Source organism: Lissotriton vulgaris, unplaced genomic scaffold (assembly GCF_964263255.1).
Source record: "Lissotriton vulgaris unplaced genomic scaffold, aLisVul1.2 SCAFFOLD_1177, whole genome shotgun sequence".
Lineage (NCBI taxonomy): Eukaryota > Metazoa > Chordata > Amphibia > Caudata > Salamandridae > Lissotriton > Lissotriton vulgaris.
Genome location: NW_028243938.1, coordinates 474,729 through 491,578, shown reverse-complemented (window position 1 = coordinate 491,578; position 16,850 = coordinate 474,729). Strand labels below are relative to the sequence as shown.

The 16,850-nt window shown below is 50.0% G+C and overlaps 1 protein-coding gene across 2 annotated transcripts in view; it reads left to right on the top strand.

Moving 5' to 3' along the window:
• RBM42 (RNA binding motif protein 42) overlaps positions 1-16,850 on the top strand; it is a 237,994-nt gene that overhangs the window by 30,799 nt on the left and 190,345 nt on the right. For both annotated transcript variants that reach the window (XM_086948711.1, XM_086948710.1), the window contains exons 2-3: positions 2,431-2,794; positions 3,202-3,283. In XM_086948711.1, coding sequence (XP_086804837.1) covers positions 2,431-2,794; positions 3,202-3,283 — 446 coding nt within the window. The remainder of the gene's footprint in view (positions 1-2,430; positions 2,795-3,201; positions 3,284-16,850) is intronic.

Genomic DNA, 16,850 nt, shown 5'->3' with positions numbered 1-16,850 from the left:
CTCTGAGAAAAAAAGGTTAGTACTAAAGGGTCCTTGGGTTTGTATCATCCCCCAAGTATGGTTAGTTTGTTGTGCATGAACTAATGAATTTTGGCACTGTGCGGTTAGTGGGGCAACCAGAAAGCATTGTTACTTTACAATCCGAAATAGTAGCTCCTAGTAGATTATGCCTGCTTTTATGAATGTATGTTAAAATTTGAGAGTATTTTGGTTTATTCCTAAAGCAGCACTTGTAGGATGACTTATCACTGAGGGAAGGGGTTCAGACCGTCCTTTTATAAAATTAGACACTATTGGTGCCAAATATAGACTGTATAATGTGAAAAGGAAACAAATAGGTCTTATAATTGACAATGTGATTGTTAAAGCACCTCAGTTTGTCAGTTGAGGTGCCCTTAAGGATTCCGTACAAGATCTTTCTTTCCTTTTCACATTATACAGACTAAATTAAGCCCTTCCTACACAGAAATTTACACCTTGGTCGTGAAGAAAGCTCACACCACCTCAGAGAAGGGCAAGCTAGGAGCTGTAAGATTTCCCTTTAAAAGGGTTGAATTATTCCCATTTGTTTTTATTCTATCACACAGGGACGAGAATACATTTTTTTTGTCCTAAATAAGGTGTTTTTAACAGGTTAGTATCTCTGTATTAGAGGTGGTAGGGACAATCACTCCTCAGTCACCCATTCAGGTCACCCCTACTGCACCTACACTTCATAGGCCCTCTGCTGTAAAAACATCCATTAACAGAGTTTAAGAGAGGTAGCCCATGCTAACGACTGCTATTACCCGTGTGAGGATGAAGCCTATGATGAAGCATGCCATTCAGATGGTGGGTATGGGCTACCGACATAAAAATAAAGTTTTCTTTTTTTAAATCTAATACTGCAATATCAGTACTGTACTAGTTTATCCAACCACTGGACACCTATGTTTATAGTCTGTGACTTGTGGATGTACATTACTGTTTTTTTCTGTTTCCTCATTTCCAGACCTGTCAAAAATGTTCTGTGTGAGGAGTAGTGGGGGCTTTGCAGGTGGAGGAAGTGAGACTTGGTGCCGAACACAGTCCGAGGCACTGTAAATTCTCTGCCGTCTCCTCGTCGTGCTTCAACATCCTGCGCATGCTTCGTAAGATCTTCCGGTGGATCCCCACCGAGACCAGGAAGACTGTCACCCAGGCCCTCGTCACCAGCCGTCTGGACTACGGCAACTCCCTCTACGCCGGAACCACCGCCAAACTCCAGAAGAGACTCCAGCGGATCCAGAACGCCTCAGCACGACTCATCCTGGACATCCCCCGTCGCAGCCACATCTCCGGACACCTGAGAGACCTGCACTGGCTCCCGGTCAACAAGAGAATCACCTTCCGACTCCTCACCCACGCACACAAAGCCCTACACAACCAAGGCCCGGGATACCTCAACAGCCGCCTCAACTTCTACGCTCCCAAACGCCAGCTACGATCGACCGGCCACGCCCTTGCCGCCGTCCTCCCGCATCCGAAGAGCCACCACAGGGGGACGGTCCTTCTCCTACCTCGCCGCCAAGACATGGAACTCCCGACCCACCTCCGCCTGACCCAGGACCACCTCGCCTTCAGGAAGCAACTCAAGACCTGGCTGTTCAAGCAGTAGTGGACACCCCCCCCCCCCCCACTCCCCCCCCCATTGATTGATTGATTGCCTCCTTCCTCCAACACCAAAAAACAAACCTGCCACTGATGTCCTGGAGGGGTTTCACACCCCGTAATGGACATCTACTGCACTGAACATCCAAACAGTTGGCTAGATACCTGCCCTCTATGATATCCGCTCCTCTGAGGGTTGGGAGCCGATATCCTGTGGTAGTGTGAGTTGAAAGGTCTGAACTTTCCCGCTTGTATTATATATAAATAAACATAGTGAAGCTCAGTGATACTCCAAAGGACCTTGCCTCACAAATTGGGAAATGGTGTTGAAGACCATTGATCTTACAGAAGAGTAACCTGCTGCACATTTTTCTTTCTTTATTTATCTATTTGTTCCTCAAATGTTCCTTAACATGGGCCTTGGCAAACTAGATGCCCCTCTCTTTTCCAATATTTTTCTTTACTGATTCAAGTGAGATTGATATAATTTTTAAAACTTGCCTCTTTTTATCTTAATAAAGTGGTTTCTGTTCTTAAAAGTACTTCAAATGGAAACGTCTTGTCTCTATGCTTTTGTGACTTGGGTGGTCCTCTCCGTGGTCTGTTGGGATGCCAGGTCCATGGTGGTTTGGCCACTTTTATTAATGTGGTGACACTAAGCATTCTATTCCCAGAGACCTTTTTGGATGATGTTTTTTTTCTCCTGGCACATATTTCCTTCTTGCTTTCTGTGACCTCTATGAAATGTTGGTCTTCATTTCTATTGCGTATTTTGATTGCTCTCATTTGCTTTTTCTCCAGATTTGAGCAGGAGGTGTTGGGTGCTCCAGTTTCTGCTCCTCCGGCAGCACCAGCAGTACCAACTCCAGCAACACCCCCAAATGTAACTCCAATTAAAGAGGTGGTTACACCTCCGGCTACAGCTCCTGTGGCACCTCTAGTGGAAGCTCCACCAGCACCACAGGCTGCTACCCCAGTGGCACCACTAGGGGAAGATGAGGTAGCACAACAGGAGACTGCTCCATCAGCTTCTACATCGACTGTGGGCGATGAGCCAGCAAGTGAATTGGCAGCCTCTCCACCAGAGGAGCCATTGCCATTGGACCTTCCTGTGCCAGCTGCACCAGTTAATAGGCCCATTATTTCAACTAACACCTATCAACAGGTAGGTTGGGTCCTGTTTCATCCCATTTAATTTTGTCTTTATGGGAACAGGGGTGAATGGGGGATGACGTTTTTATTCAAAGGCTTACAGGTGTAAACCTCAAGTAATGTTTATAGACCTCACCTTGGAGTTCTTCACCAAAGATACAGAGATGAGCCCCAAGGAAATCTTTAGGGTCTCCGCACCCTTGCTCTGCACACTGTAGATATGCATTCAGAACTGACGGTGAGGAAGTGACCTTGTATGATAAGGCATTCACCGTCATAGTGGAGTTTTCCCAATGAATCCGATCTGAGTGGCACAAGATAAGACATGCCTTGTGGCATCTGAGTGACAGTCATCAGCCTAGCAGTGTTTTTTTCTCTACTAGTCTGGTTCATGTTACATACCCTGACTTTGCTTTTTAGGTTCAGCAGACTCTGGAGGCGAGAGCTGCAGCAGCAGTTGTGTGCCATATCGTGGCTCCTCCAATGCCGTTTGTTGGCCCAGGTACATTTTTTGGTTTAAATCATGAATTAGTTGAGTTTTCATAAAAGCAGTACTTAGTAGTGATCTTAAGATTGATGGCCTGTTGCTAATTATGCTTTAGGATCAGTAAAGGCCCACTGAGATTGTATATTATGTTGTTAATAAACTTTGAATTTCACCTCTATTAAATTGACTGTTTCTGCTGATAAATATCATTATTTCAGATGTGTAATTTTTATAGTTCTAATTTTAGAAAGTGTTTGCATCTATGTATAATAAAGACCATTTCCTAAAAAAGCCATAACAATTCACTAGACCTATTTGATTAAGAATTGTTTGTCTTGACCTAAGAATTATTTTATATAGACCTTCTGTTCGACAGTGGATCTTCTGTTGGTTTTTCACAGAATGTATCAGTTGGCTTTTGTTCCGTGGAGATCGAGGCTTGTATACTCCTGTAGCAGTTGTGTGTGCAGATCCTTTAACAGCAGCACAAACTGGGGCAGATTGCTTAACTCTACCCTGTCTTACTGTAGAATTGATCCTCCTTGCACTGCTGTACTTGTGCTATATCGGGTCTGCGTGGGAAGGAAGATTGCCCTTCTGTTTGTGCTAAACTTATTTTATTTATTTATTTTTATTTTATTTTATTTTTAGAGTTTTCTATAGCGCGAACTTGAACCGATAAGGTTATCAGAGCGCTTTACATAGCACCAGTTCCGTTACATGTTGTCACAGCAGTTTACATAGAATCAGTTACGTTGCACATTTCAGGATCTTGAACCGATTAGGTTATCAGAGCGCTTTACATAAGACAGCATTCGATGTCCAGTGCCCTCCTCCGCCGTGTAGCGGGGGACCTCATCCAGCCCTCCGAAAGTCGTCGAGCTGTCGGGACTAGGCTCCTGGAATTTCAGCTGACTTAGGATTACACGGGTTACAAAAAGGTGCAAATAGAAAAGAAAAAAAATTGCAAATGTACAAGAGATAGAATCACACGAGGAGGAGATACAAATGGATATACTCTAGGCCTATACTGGTCAGAGGCAATAAGAGAGACAGTAGGAAAGTCAAAAGGACAGTGAGAGATCACTAAAATGGCGGAAGAAAAAGTTAGTAGAAGAGGCACGTCATATAGAGATAATGGCGGGGAGCGCGAAGGTCCGAGTCTGAAGGTTAAGAAAGAGGGCTGGCATAGCCAGCAGGTCCAGGGGGGGACAGGCAGTCCGCAGCAAAGTCGCAGCCTCATCGTTCAAGAGGAGCTGGGCAGGGGAGTTCAATCCGGAGACCAGAGGAGGGTCAGGGGAGAAAGACCCCCGGCGCCCAGGCAGAGATGGAAGGCAGCAAAGTTTGAAGCAAAGGTTTCCCCTGGCATGCGTTCGTGTCCCTGGAGCCTGTGTCCGCCGGTCATCGGAAGCGTGTCCCCAAGGGCACCATCTTGGAGTCAGGCACCGTTTGCGCGAAGCAGCGTGGTCAGTGAGGGGGGGTGGGGGGGGGGCACATTTCTGACCTCGGGCCCAGGCCCGTGTGTTGCGAAAAATGGATGCATGGCCCCCCGGAGCAGGTAGGTGAGGATAGTCTCGAGGCAGCGCCGTCGTTAGCAGAGGGCGCCGCCGTCAATCACCGGCCCCTTTCGGGTGTAACCGCAGAGTCTCGGCGGGTGGCGGGGGCGGGGGGGGGGGGGGTGGGGAGGGGGTTGGCGCGGTAGGAGCCCTACATACCGCTCGGGTGACCAGCTCCCGTCAGACTCTCCCCCGGCAGGACGCAACAGGCTCCGCTCCTCGTCGTTGTTGTTAAGCCCGGGCTGGTAACGGGCGGCCGCCATGTTGGGTCCAGGCAGGGATCGGGAGCAATCCACCAACGCCGCTCCACGGGCACCAGCAGCGATCGGGACAGCCCTGCAGGTGCCCCACACCTCCCGCTTCAGTCAGGAAGCGTGCGCGTCGCGGAGGGCTGCCTAAGGCCGCTTGGTTTCAGGCCGGAGCAGCGCGCGGGCCGGGAGCCGAGACGGTCCACGTCCGTCCGCCTCGGCTCCTCCCATATTCTCATATCCCATATTCCCAATTATTGAGTGTAACTGATGCTGCAAGGTCCGCTTTGCCTTTAAGGTGAAAAGATGGATGATGCACAGTGGCATGTCATCCTTCTACCTGCACTCCTCGCACTCCCATGACCAGATCTGCGAAGTAAAAACAGAAAGTGTGTGTTTTTAGGTCATTTTTTTTGCTGGTAAGAGAAAATCTGGTTTGTGGTGAATCTGAATGCCCCAGTTAACTAACTACTCCATTAAAGTACAGTTTTATTGACTGCCTCTTTTAAAGTTCTGTATTTTTGGAGCATACTATTTATATTTATTTTAAAGAAAATTGTGTATTGTAATATCTGCAACTGATTACAGAAACATAACTATCGAATAAGCACGTTCTACATCACAGTACTAATAACATTCCTGGTGTTGTCTTGCATTATCTTGAGACCAGATTAATATTAGGACCAGTACAGGACAGCTATACTATTATTCACCTTGCTTTACCATACAGTTGTGAGAACTGGTTTTAGTTATGGATTACTACTTTAAACTGTAATAGGATACAATTCTTTTAGGGCATCCTAGAGCCGATTAATCAGTTCACTTGATAAAACGCCTTTTCAAGAGCTCAACGTTGTGCCCTATCAATTCTGGCATCTTTGTGTGCGAGTAGTTGGAATTTGTGCCTGTGATAGGTTTGCTCCCAACTTTACATTGATTTCAGATGTTCTATGCTGTTGGGAATTTCACAATATATTTTAAGCTTAATCCTTTCAGTTTTTTTTAAAAGGTTGCTCGGTAGGAAGAGTATCTGCTACCTGCCTAGTTAAAGTTCAAGTTCAAGAATTTATATAGCGCACTACTCACCCAGAGGGTCTCAAGGCGCTTGGGGGAGGGTGGGTGCATTACTTATCGAATAGCCAGGTTTTTAGCTGCTTTCTGAAGGAGAGTTGGTTCTGTTTACGGCGGAGGTAAGTGGGGAGAGAATTCCAGGTCCTGGCCGCTAAGTAGGAGAAGGATCTTCCTCCCATGGTGGATCTAAGGATGCGCGGAACTGCGGCGAGGGCTTGGTCGGATGATCGAAGCTGGCGGGTGGGTGTGTAGAAGGATAGTCGTGTGTTGAGGCATTCGGGTCCTAGGTCGTAGAGGGCCTTGTGTGCGTGGGTGAGGAGACGGAACATTATTCTCTTGTTGACGGGGAGCCAGTGGAGGTCTTTCAGGTGACCGGAAATGTGACCTTGACGGGGGATGTCCAGTATGAGTCTGGCTGAGGCGTTTTGGATGCGTTGGAGTTTTTTCTGTAGTTTGGCTGTGGTTCTGGCGTAAAGGGTATTTCCATAATCCAATCGGCTAGTGACCAGTGCGTGGGTGACTGTCTTTCTTGTTTCGGTGGGGATCCAGCGGAAGATTTTTTTGAGCATGCGTAGGATGTTGAAGCATGAAGATGAGACGGCGTTGACTTGTTTGGTCATCGTGAGGGCGGAGTCTAGGATGAAGCCCAGGTTACGTGCGTGGTCTGTCGGTATGGGTGCTGTACCCAGGGCCGGTGGCCACCATGAGTCGTCCCAGGCGGAGGGGGGTGATCCTAAGATGAGGACTTCCGTTTTGTCTGAGTTAAGTTTTAAACGGCTGTTCTTCATCCATTCGGCTACATCTTTCATTCCTTCGTGTAGATTGGTTTTAGCTGTGTTTGGGTCTTTGGTGAGGGAGAGGCTTTTACAGAGCGGTGACAGCAGTCTGCAAACAATTGGTTTGGGCAAATGCAGCTTTCCTACTTGCAGAAGTTGAATATAGCCTACTGAATAATGGAGGCACCATTTTCATTGTTAATTACCAATCTAAGAAGGCTGGCACCTCTTGGATCGGTCAATTAAAAAAACAAGCATTTGCAATGCAATCGGTCTCGCCTTTGGGACCTTATATGTATTTAGCTATACAGCACATTAGCCTGGGTGCTGAAACATCTACTGTTCTTTAACATGGAGGGAAAGTAATCATCAAACTGCGTGACACGCCAGGTATGGGAACACATGGAGAACTATTGCCTTTCCGCTGGAAATGGTATAGTCCAAAGCTCTGTATTTAATATAAAATCAGGGATATGGGTGGTCTTATCACTGAATATACAAGATTTGAAAAAAATATTACTGTCTATGGTTGCTCGTGGAAGACAATTTCTATGGACTGGAATCTCGAGAATGCTAAAGTGATTCTGGTATTTTACTGACCTCTGCTGGTCGTTTTCTATCAAGAAAGTTAAATAGAGGCGGTTGAAGATAAATAAAAGTCCCTAATCGGAAGCAAACTAGTCCTAGAGCTGATCCCCAGAGCCCACAAAGTACATACACATATAAGTATATACTAAAGTATAGACAAGAGGTCTTGAATGCTTGACCTAACAGGGACGTTACGTATATTTTTCAACAAAACATGAATTATTTTGTGTGAGCAGAGCTGTCTGATCAGCCCTAGGCAGGGTATTTGAAACTGTTCACAGACAGAGAGTTCCCAGAGCAGGGCTCCTCGTCAGAGGGAATCCCTAAACCAGGTGTAGAGAGGGTTTGAAGCTTCACCTCCAGATAGGGCAGAGGGCAAATGAAACTTCATCCTGACCCTCACTGGACTGAGACCCCCATCGCTCAGCCAGCCCCAAGCCTAGCCCTCAGTGAAACCAGTCATCCGAATTTTCACTCCACGGAGTGTGGTGTGTCCCCTCCATGTAAGCGCCTACCATCTGGAAGGAATGGACACAGATACCATACGTATAAATCAAAGGGTGTCCTACCATAAACATGTCCTTTGTAACCTGAGAATTAGCTCAGCAGTCTGAGGTCTGTAAGATCTGTGTAACCCGAGGAATCGCTCTGCTGTGTTAGATTGGTGTGACCTGAGGGATAGCAATGCTGTCTGAGGAGTGTAAGAACTGTGTAACCTAAGGTCTGTGCAAGCTGTTGGATAGCGCTGCTGTCTGAGGCCTGTAAGATCTATGTAACCCGAGGGATAGCTGTGCTGTCTGAGATATGTAAAATATGATATGTGTATCCTGAGGGATAGCTCAGCTGTCTGAGGTATGTAAGATCTGTGTAACCTGAGGAATAGCTCTCCTGTGTAAGATTTGTGTAACCTAAGGGATAGTTCTGCTGTCTGGGGCCTCTAAGATCTGCGTATCCTGACGGATAGCCCTGCTGTATAAGATCTATGTAACCTGAGGGATAGTTCTGCTGAGGACTGTTAAATATGTGTAACCTGAGGGATAGCTCCACTCTCTGTGGTATGTAAGATCTGTGTAACCTAAAGAATAGCTCTCCTGTGTAAGATCTGTGTAACCTGAGGGATAGCTCTACTGTGTAACCTGAAGGATAGCTCTGTTGCCCGAGGCCTGTAAGATCTTTCCAACCCGAGGGATAGCTGTGTTTTCAAAGATCTGTAAAATATGTGTAACCTGCGGGATAGCTCTGCTGTCTGAGGCCTGTAAGATCTGCGTAACACGAGGGATAGCGCAGCTGTCTGAGGTATGTAAGATCAGTGTAACCTGAGGAATAGCTCAGCTGTGAGGTATGTAAGATCTGTGTAACCTGAGGGATAGCTCTGCTGTGTAAGATCTGTGTAACACGAGGGATAGTGCAGCTGTCTGAGGTATGTAAGATCAGTGTAACCTGAGGAATAGCTCAGCTGTGAGGTCTGTAAAATCTGTGTAACCTGAGGAATAGCTCTCCTGTGTATGTTATGTGAAAGCTGTGAGATAGCTCTGCTGTCTGGGGTCTATAAGCTCTGTGTAACCTGAGGGACAGCTCTGCTGTCTGAGATCTGTAAGATAGGGTGTAACTTGAGGAATAGCTCAGATGTAAGGTCCGTAAGATCTGTGCATCCTAAGGAATAGCTCAGCTGTCTGAGGTCTGTAAGATCTGTGTAACCTGAGGTATAGCTCAGCTGCCTGAGGTCTGTAAGATCTGTGTAACCTGAGGGATAGCTCAGCTGTGTAAGGTCTGTGCAAGCTGTGTGATAATACTGCTGTCTGTAAGATCTGCAGACCCTGGAGGTCAGCCCTGCTTGCTGGGATCAGAGCCAGTGCTTTCGAGTTCAGTGACTTTGGGCTGAGCACTGCATGTGGAAATAGTGAGCACTGTGTTTAATAGTGACTGGTGTAAGTAGCAGGGCCGCCCTGCACCAAGAGCACACTGCGCATTTCAAATACTCACAGAAATGTGAACAATTAGACAAAATCATAAACTGAATATGCAAGACCGTGACAGACACCACATTGGAAAACGGACTATAACGCACCCCTTTGGACCCTCACATGGTCCCAACAGGATGTAAAGTACACTTACCGGGGGGCGTGGCCAAGCAGGATGGCCGACAGGACGTAAGCTCCTTCGGCTCCCTGCAGACTCTATTTACCGCAGCGCGCACGCTTACTTTGCCATTCCTGTGGAATTTTTACTCTTTTTAAATTCACCTCGCACTACCGCGCTGCTGACTCAGAACGCAGGCGCTCATTTTTAGGTCTCGTCTATCGATGCGCATGCGCATCGAGCAAGCGAGAGTATTGGGACTTATCCACTCTTTGTCCAACATGCAAGGAATCGTGGCGATTCCTTGCAGTGCCCGTGACTTAAGCTCAATGCGCATGCGCATTGAGCTTAAAAGCGCGTGCACATGCCCCAGCCGCCTGCCTTGCCTACTCTCCCGCCCCCTCACTTCTTGATTGCACGGCCGCTAGGCCGTGCCTCCCCTACTCCTCCTCCTACTCTCCTCCCCTCCCGTCTGTTCCCGCACTCCTCCCACACCCCTGCTCCGCCTTCTCACTCTCTCTGCCCGCCCGCTCTCCACTCTATCAGGCAGCCAGCCGCACTCCTCCCACACCCCCGCTCCGCCCCCTCACTCTCTCTGCCCGCCCGCTCTCCACTCCATCAGGCAGCCAGCTTCAGGAGAGCAATCTGGAGAGCAATCTGCGGGGTGCCGCCATTTTAGCAGCATGGGCTTTCCCGATCACTGGACACTTACAAATTGGGCAGCAGCATTGAAGGCTTTGCTGCCTTACAAAACCGGCTCAGCGTGGCTGTCGCAACGCAAGTTTCCGTGTCTCCTGGAAGGCATCAAGTGCAATACTCTATTCCTCGTGGAACAGATCCAGCAGGACAGACGAGTAAAAGAATAGTAGTTTGTATCAAAAGCATGACCTTCATTACCGCATGATAGCTGGGTGTTAATCAGCATGGCTAAGTCTAATTCCTTACGCACGGTGACATTTCTAATGTAGCTTCAGCGCCATCGGAAGTGCAAGTTTACACCCCCGCTCCGCCCCCTCACTCTCTCTGCCCGCCCGCTCTCCACTCCATCAGGCAGCCAGCTTCAGGAGAGCAATCTGGAGAGCAATCTGCGGGGTACCGCCATTTTAGCAGCACGGGCTTTCCCGATCACTGGACACTTACAAATTGGGCAGCAGCATTGAAGGCTTTGCTGCCTTACAAAACCGGCTCAGCGTGGCTGTCGCAACGCAAGTTTCCGTGTCTCCTGGAAGGCATCAAGTGCAATACTCTATTCCTCGTGGAACAGATCCAGCAGGACAGACGAGTAAAAGAATAGTAGTTTGTATCAAAAGCATGACCTTCATTACCGCATGATAGCTGGGTGTTAATCAGCATGGCTAAGTCTAATTCCTTACGCACGGTGACATTTCTAATGTAGCTTCAGCGCCATCGGAAGTATAAAGCACTATATCCGTATCATACCATTATCGGCACTACAGGTCTTGTGTTGCGGATTGAGTTTCCTTTTAGAGGAAAGTTTGGTTCTGATTTGCATGTGTGCCAACTGGGGCCTCTGGTCAAGAATTGTAACTTCTGTCATTGCACAGAGCCCTAGAACTTTGGGTGGCTGATTATCTCACAAGAACATAAGAAACTTTACACGAAAAAAACACGTCCTTTTGGCAGGGCCACTGGAGCTTACTTGACTAACTATTTACAGCTGTTGGCTGGAGACTGTCATGTCTGGGTTCATTATGATATTCCGAGCGTTAAAACATACACTGCCAAACGCGCCTTCACATCCTCACCCCCTCATCCTCACACATCCTCACTCACCCTCACCCTCACTCACCCTCAACCCCTCACCCTCACTCACCCTCACCCTCACTCACCCTCACTCACACTCACCCTCACTCACCCACACTCACCCTCACTCACCCTCACCCTCACTCACCCTCACCCTCACTCACCCTCACTCACCCTCACCCACACTCACCCACACTCACCCTCACTGCCTCACCCTCACTCACCCTCAACCCCTCACTCACCCTCAACCCCTCACCCTCACTCACCCTCACTCACCCTCACCCTCACTTACCCTCAACCCTTCACCCTCAACCCCTCACTCACCCTCACCCTCACTCACCCTCAACCCCTCAGCATCACCCTCACTCACCCTCACTCACCCTCAACCCCTCACCTACCCCCACCCTCAACCCCTCACCCTCACTCACCCTCAACACCTCACTCGCCCTCACCCTCACTCACCCTCAACACCTCAACCTCAACCCCTCACCCTCACTCACCCTCACTCTCACTCACCCTCAACCCCTCACCCTCACTCACCCTCAACCCCTCACCCTCACCCACCCTCAACCCCTCACCCTAACTCACACTCACCCTCACTCACACTCACCCTCACTCACCCTCACTCACCCTCACTCTCACTCACCCTCACTCACCCTCACTCTCACTCACCCTCAACCCCTCACTCACCCTCACTCACCCTCACTCACCCTCACTCACCCTCACTCACCCTCACTCACCCTCACTCACCCTCACTCACCCTCACTCACCCTCACTCACCCTCACTCACCCTCACTCACCCTCACTCACCCTCACTCACCCTCACTCACCCTCAACCCCTCACCCTCACACAGTGCAATAGGTCTCGGAGCATTTGAGTTAGAGCTTTTAGAATTGTTTATGGCTTTTTTTATTTGTAATTCTTTAGCATTGGCTACAGGAAACAAAAATGCTAAAGATTTACAAAAAAACCCCATAAACAATTCTAAAAGCACTAACTCTAATGCTGCGAGACCTATTGCATTTCCAATGCTTGTTAACCTGGGTCATCTCGGGGGGCGATAATTAATCTGTAGATCTTACCTGCACACTAAATTGTTTTCACCCTGTACTTTGCGGGATATAGGCCGATCCAGTGCTTGCTTTGACCGCGTTGCGGCGATTTAGGCCACCATCTTGGGTGAGGAAAACCGGGAGGGTGCCGATTTGCGGGCGCCATCTTGGTTGCGGGGCCAGAGGTTGCTGCGTAGGACTCCAGCGCTTAACGGCTACTTATGATGGATAGTTGCCAAGCGCACAGCGCAGGCGCGCAGCGGACGCGCCGATGGCGCACCGCAGGTGCGCCAGAGGTAAGCCCGTTTGCCCCCGTTCGCGCACAGGTTGCGACCAGTGCTAGTCATGCTGCTTCTCCTGTCAGCTCCCGTCTAGTGTACTCCAGAGAGGAACTTATTCAGCTTGGCCAGCCCCCTAAGGCGAGTAGCCTGCCGGAGACTACCACTAGCGGCCTTGGGGTGCTATCTTGTGGCTTGCTTAACGTTCGGTCCCTTTGCAAACATCATGTTGAAATTGCACTCCTAATCGATTCCTATGGGCTGGATGTGCTATGTCTCACAGAAACATGCACTCGAGCTGACAGCGAGGTAGAACTTGGACTGGCCTGCCCTTTGGGATATAAAATTAGGCATAACCCACGAGTGGGGAGCAGAGGTGGAGGCGTAGGACTCATCTTTAGAGACACCCTGGCCATATCTCAGCTTGAGATTAAGGAGGTCCGAGGTTTTGAACTCATGGGCTTCTCACTCAAAGGACAAAAAGGAGTGCTGTACTCCGGACTGTTATGCTATAGACCACCTGGTAATGCATTATCAACTTTACCTGAGCTGATTGATCTTATTTATGATCTTTCTAACACACGTGCCAGGCTAATAGTATTGGGGGATTTCAACCTGTGGGCAAATGGGCCCTTTGACACAGCCTATAGAGATTTGTGCCAGGCCTGCCGCAATATTCAGCTGCAGCAGCTGGTGCTCTCCCAGACCCATCTGAAGGGTCATGTTTTAGATTTAATCTTTGCAGATGTCACCCAAGCTGCAATCAGGGATATAAGTATCCAATGCTGGACGGACCATGCTCTTGTCCATTTCTCCCTACACCTCCCTACTGACTTTTTGAGAGATAGTAGTTCAGGTTTCACCAAAGTCATTTGGCAATGGTCCAGACTCCTGAAAAATTCTGGTCCACCCACTTTACTACCTGGTGGTTTTTCTTTGGGGGGAAATGTGGAAGAGAGATATTTTAATCTGTGGCAGCAAATTACAAAATCCTTGGATAAAGTGGTTCCCTTGCGGAAATTTAGGGATAGGCATAAGTTCGCCATGCCTTGGTACTCCAACGATCTTCTCCAGCAGAAATTGCGGTGTAAACAGGCGGAAAGAGCCTGGACGAAGCATTATTCAGAGCCGGATAAAGCTCTCTTTAAAAAGTCACTATCTGAGTATAAAGCACAGATTAAATGCGCTAAAGCCAAGTATCTCGAGGATATGTTGATGGGGGCATCAAACAAGTCACAAACTTTGTTTAAGATCGTTAATGACCTTTCCCGCCCGACTTGTGCTACGAACAACATCCCGGCCTCTCAGGCCCTATGTGATTCCTTGGCAGCTGCATTTGAGGACAAGATCGCTACCATTTTGAGTGGACTCTCCAGCTCAGGCACCCCCCGCCCTCAGCCTTCGGTGGTTCTGGCACCTCAATCCATTCCAGGCGACCCAGAGGAGACGGCAGGACAATCTCGGCTGGACAGTTTTACTCTCCCTTCCTTTGAGGAGTTCCGTATTTTGGCGAATAGTGTATCATCGGGCTCGCTGTTGGACCCGCTGCCTCATAAATTTTGGAAGTTGTTCCAAGAGGAACTCTTCCTTCCCTTATACTCCATTTTTCATCAATCCTTCACTACCGCCACGGTACCTGAATGTTGGAAAATGGCAGTGGTCTCTCCGCTCTTGAAGAAGCCCACATTGGATCCCACCTGCCCGGCTAACTATCGGCCAATCTCGCTGCTCCCTTATCCTGTTAAGATCATGGAGAAACTTGTTATTAAATCTCTGTCCAGTTTTTTGGAAACTAATACCTGTCTAGATGTGGCTCGGTTCGGCTTCCGGCCAGCGCATGGCACGGAATCTGCGCTGGTGGTCGTCCTGGATGATCTTCGTTCGCGGTCGACACTGGTCGGGCAGCCTTTTTAGTACTGCTCGACATGTCGGCCGTGTTCGACACGGTCAGCCACGGCACAGCAGACTGGAAGAGATTGGGGTAGCTGGGCTGGCACGGGAATGGCTGGTTTCCTACCTTCACAACAGACACCAAGTGGTGGCGCTGCCGCCTTTTAGATCTGGCATTAGAAGAGTAGGGCAAGGTGTACCACAGGGGTCGGCAATCAGCCCTATTCTATTCAATTTATACCTCTGTCCCTTGATCAGATTGGTCAAATCCTTCGGTATCTCGGCAATTAACTATGCCGATGATACACAGCTCATCTTCTCCTTTGAAGGCAAAGATGCCGTGTCTAAGGAGACCTTCCATCACTGTATGACAGCTACTGCGGACTGGTTGCGAGATAATTCGCTCCAGTTTAAGGGGTCTAAGACGGAGGTGCTGTACTGCTCATTGGACCGCACCCCGGCCCTCTGCCGGCAGATTTCTGGCCAACATCTTCCTTGGGTACGGTGGCGGCAGATTCCGCTCGCAACTTGGGTGTCATGTTCGGCTCTAATCTACAACTGGACGTTTTTGTTAATAAGACAGTCGCCACATGTATGATGTTACTCCGTACTTTGCGTAAGATCCTTCCGGCACAGGCTAGACCGGAGGTAGTGCGTGGCATTATTCTTAGCAGGCTGGATTACTGCAACACACTGCTTCTGGGCGCACCTGGCACTTTGATCAGTAAGCTACAGCGCGTACAGAATATGGTAGCTAAGCTTGCCCTCTCTCGGTTGCGCTCAGCCTCCTCCTTGGCGCTTAAAGATCTTCATTGGTTGCCTGTCCAGCAGCGCATCTGTTTTAAAGCATCTTGTTTAGTCTTCAAAGCCCTTCATGGTCAGGGGCCGGTTTTGCTACAAGAGCTTTTTTCATGGTACTCCACTGCCAGACCTTTGCGCTCCTCTTCGGCATGCCTGGTGGTAGTCCCTAGAATCCAGAGGCTACGGATGGGTGGCCGTTCCTTTTTTTTTTACTGCCGCCAGACTCTCTTCCTCTGTCTTTGAGGAGTTTGAATGAACTTTCTTTCTTTAAAAAAGGTTTTAAGACCCATCTCTTTCCCAGGGCAGTGTAAATTTGTGATAGCGCAATGGTCTAGGCTAGTCAAAGCGCCAGGATGTCCCCTGGGTGACAGTCTGCGCTATAGAAGTATGCAATACATACATACATACATAATGGCCCTGAAATCCTCCTGTGTGGGCGACTTGGCGACTGAAGCGCCCACGTCCTGACTCACCAGTACCGGGGGGCATCCCCGGGAGAGGTTACGGGCACTCCGCTACCGGAGGCGCCAAGAGATCTTCGCCGAGTGCAGGAGCCCCGGGCGGGGACCTACGGGAGGCCGAGGATTGAGGATTGAGGCCTGCGGCCGGAGGATACCATCAGTGCCTGGAAAGGGGGTCCTGCGGAGCTCCGGAGGACCCGGGAGCCGCTCCGGCGTCTGAAGCTAGCAGATTCCAGCCCCCGTAGAGTTGAGAACCTGAGCGGCGGGAGCCCTGACCGGGTAGGTGAAGGCCTCCCACCCAGCGGCGGACGATATTTACAGAAAGCCCGGAAGGACTTGCCGGATAAACGGAGCCTGAGGGGGGGGAGAGGGAGGGGGGAAGAGGGAGGGGGAGCGGGGGAGGGAAGGAGGGGGAGGGAGGGGGAGGAGAGGGAGGGGGAGGGGGGAGGGAAGGAGGGGGGGAGGGAAGGAGGGGGTGGAGAAGTAGGGGGTGGAGGGAGAGAGGGAGAGGGAGGGGGAGGGAGGGAGAGGGAGGGAGGGAGAGAGGGGGAGGGAGAGAGGGGGTGGGAGGGGGTGGGAGGAAGGGAGGAGGAGGGGGGAGAGAGGGGGAGGAGGGGGAGGGGGAGGAGGAGGGGAGGGAGAGGGAAGGGAGGGAGAGGGAGGGGGAGGCAGGGAGGGGGAGGGGGGTGAGAGGGGGAGGGGAGGGAGAGGGAGGGAAGGGAGGGGAAGGGAGAGAGAGGGAGGGGGAGGGGGAGGGGGAGAGGGAGGGAGGGAGAGAGGGAGGGAGGGAGAGAGGGGGGGAGGGAGGAAGGAGCCCGGGAGAGAGGGAGGAGCCCGGGAGAGAGGGAGGAGCCCGGGAGAGAGGGAGGAGCCCGGGGAGAGGGAGGAGCCCGGGGGAAGCCCTCCCGCGCTGAGCTTTTGAAGGTAATCCAGGGTTCGCATTCGGCTCTGGAGCGACAAATCGAGACGGTCTCCATAGATGTCAACCTGCTGCGGACGGACCGGAGGAAGGTGGCC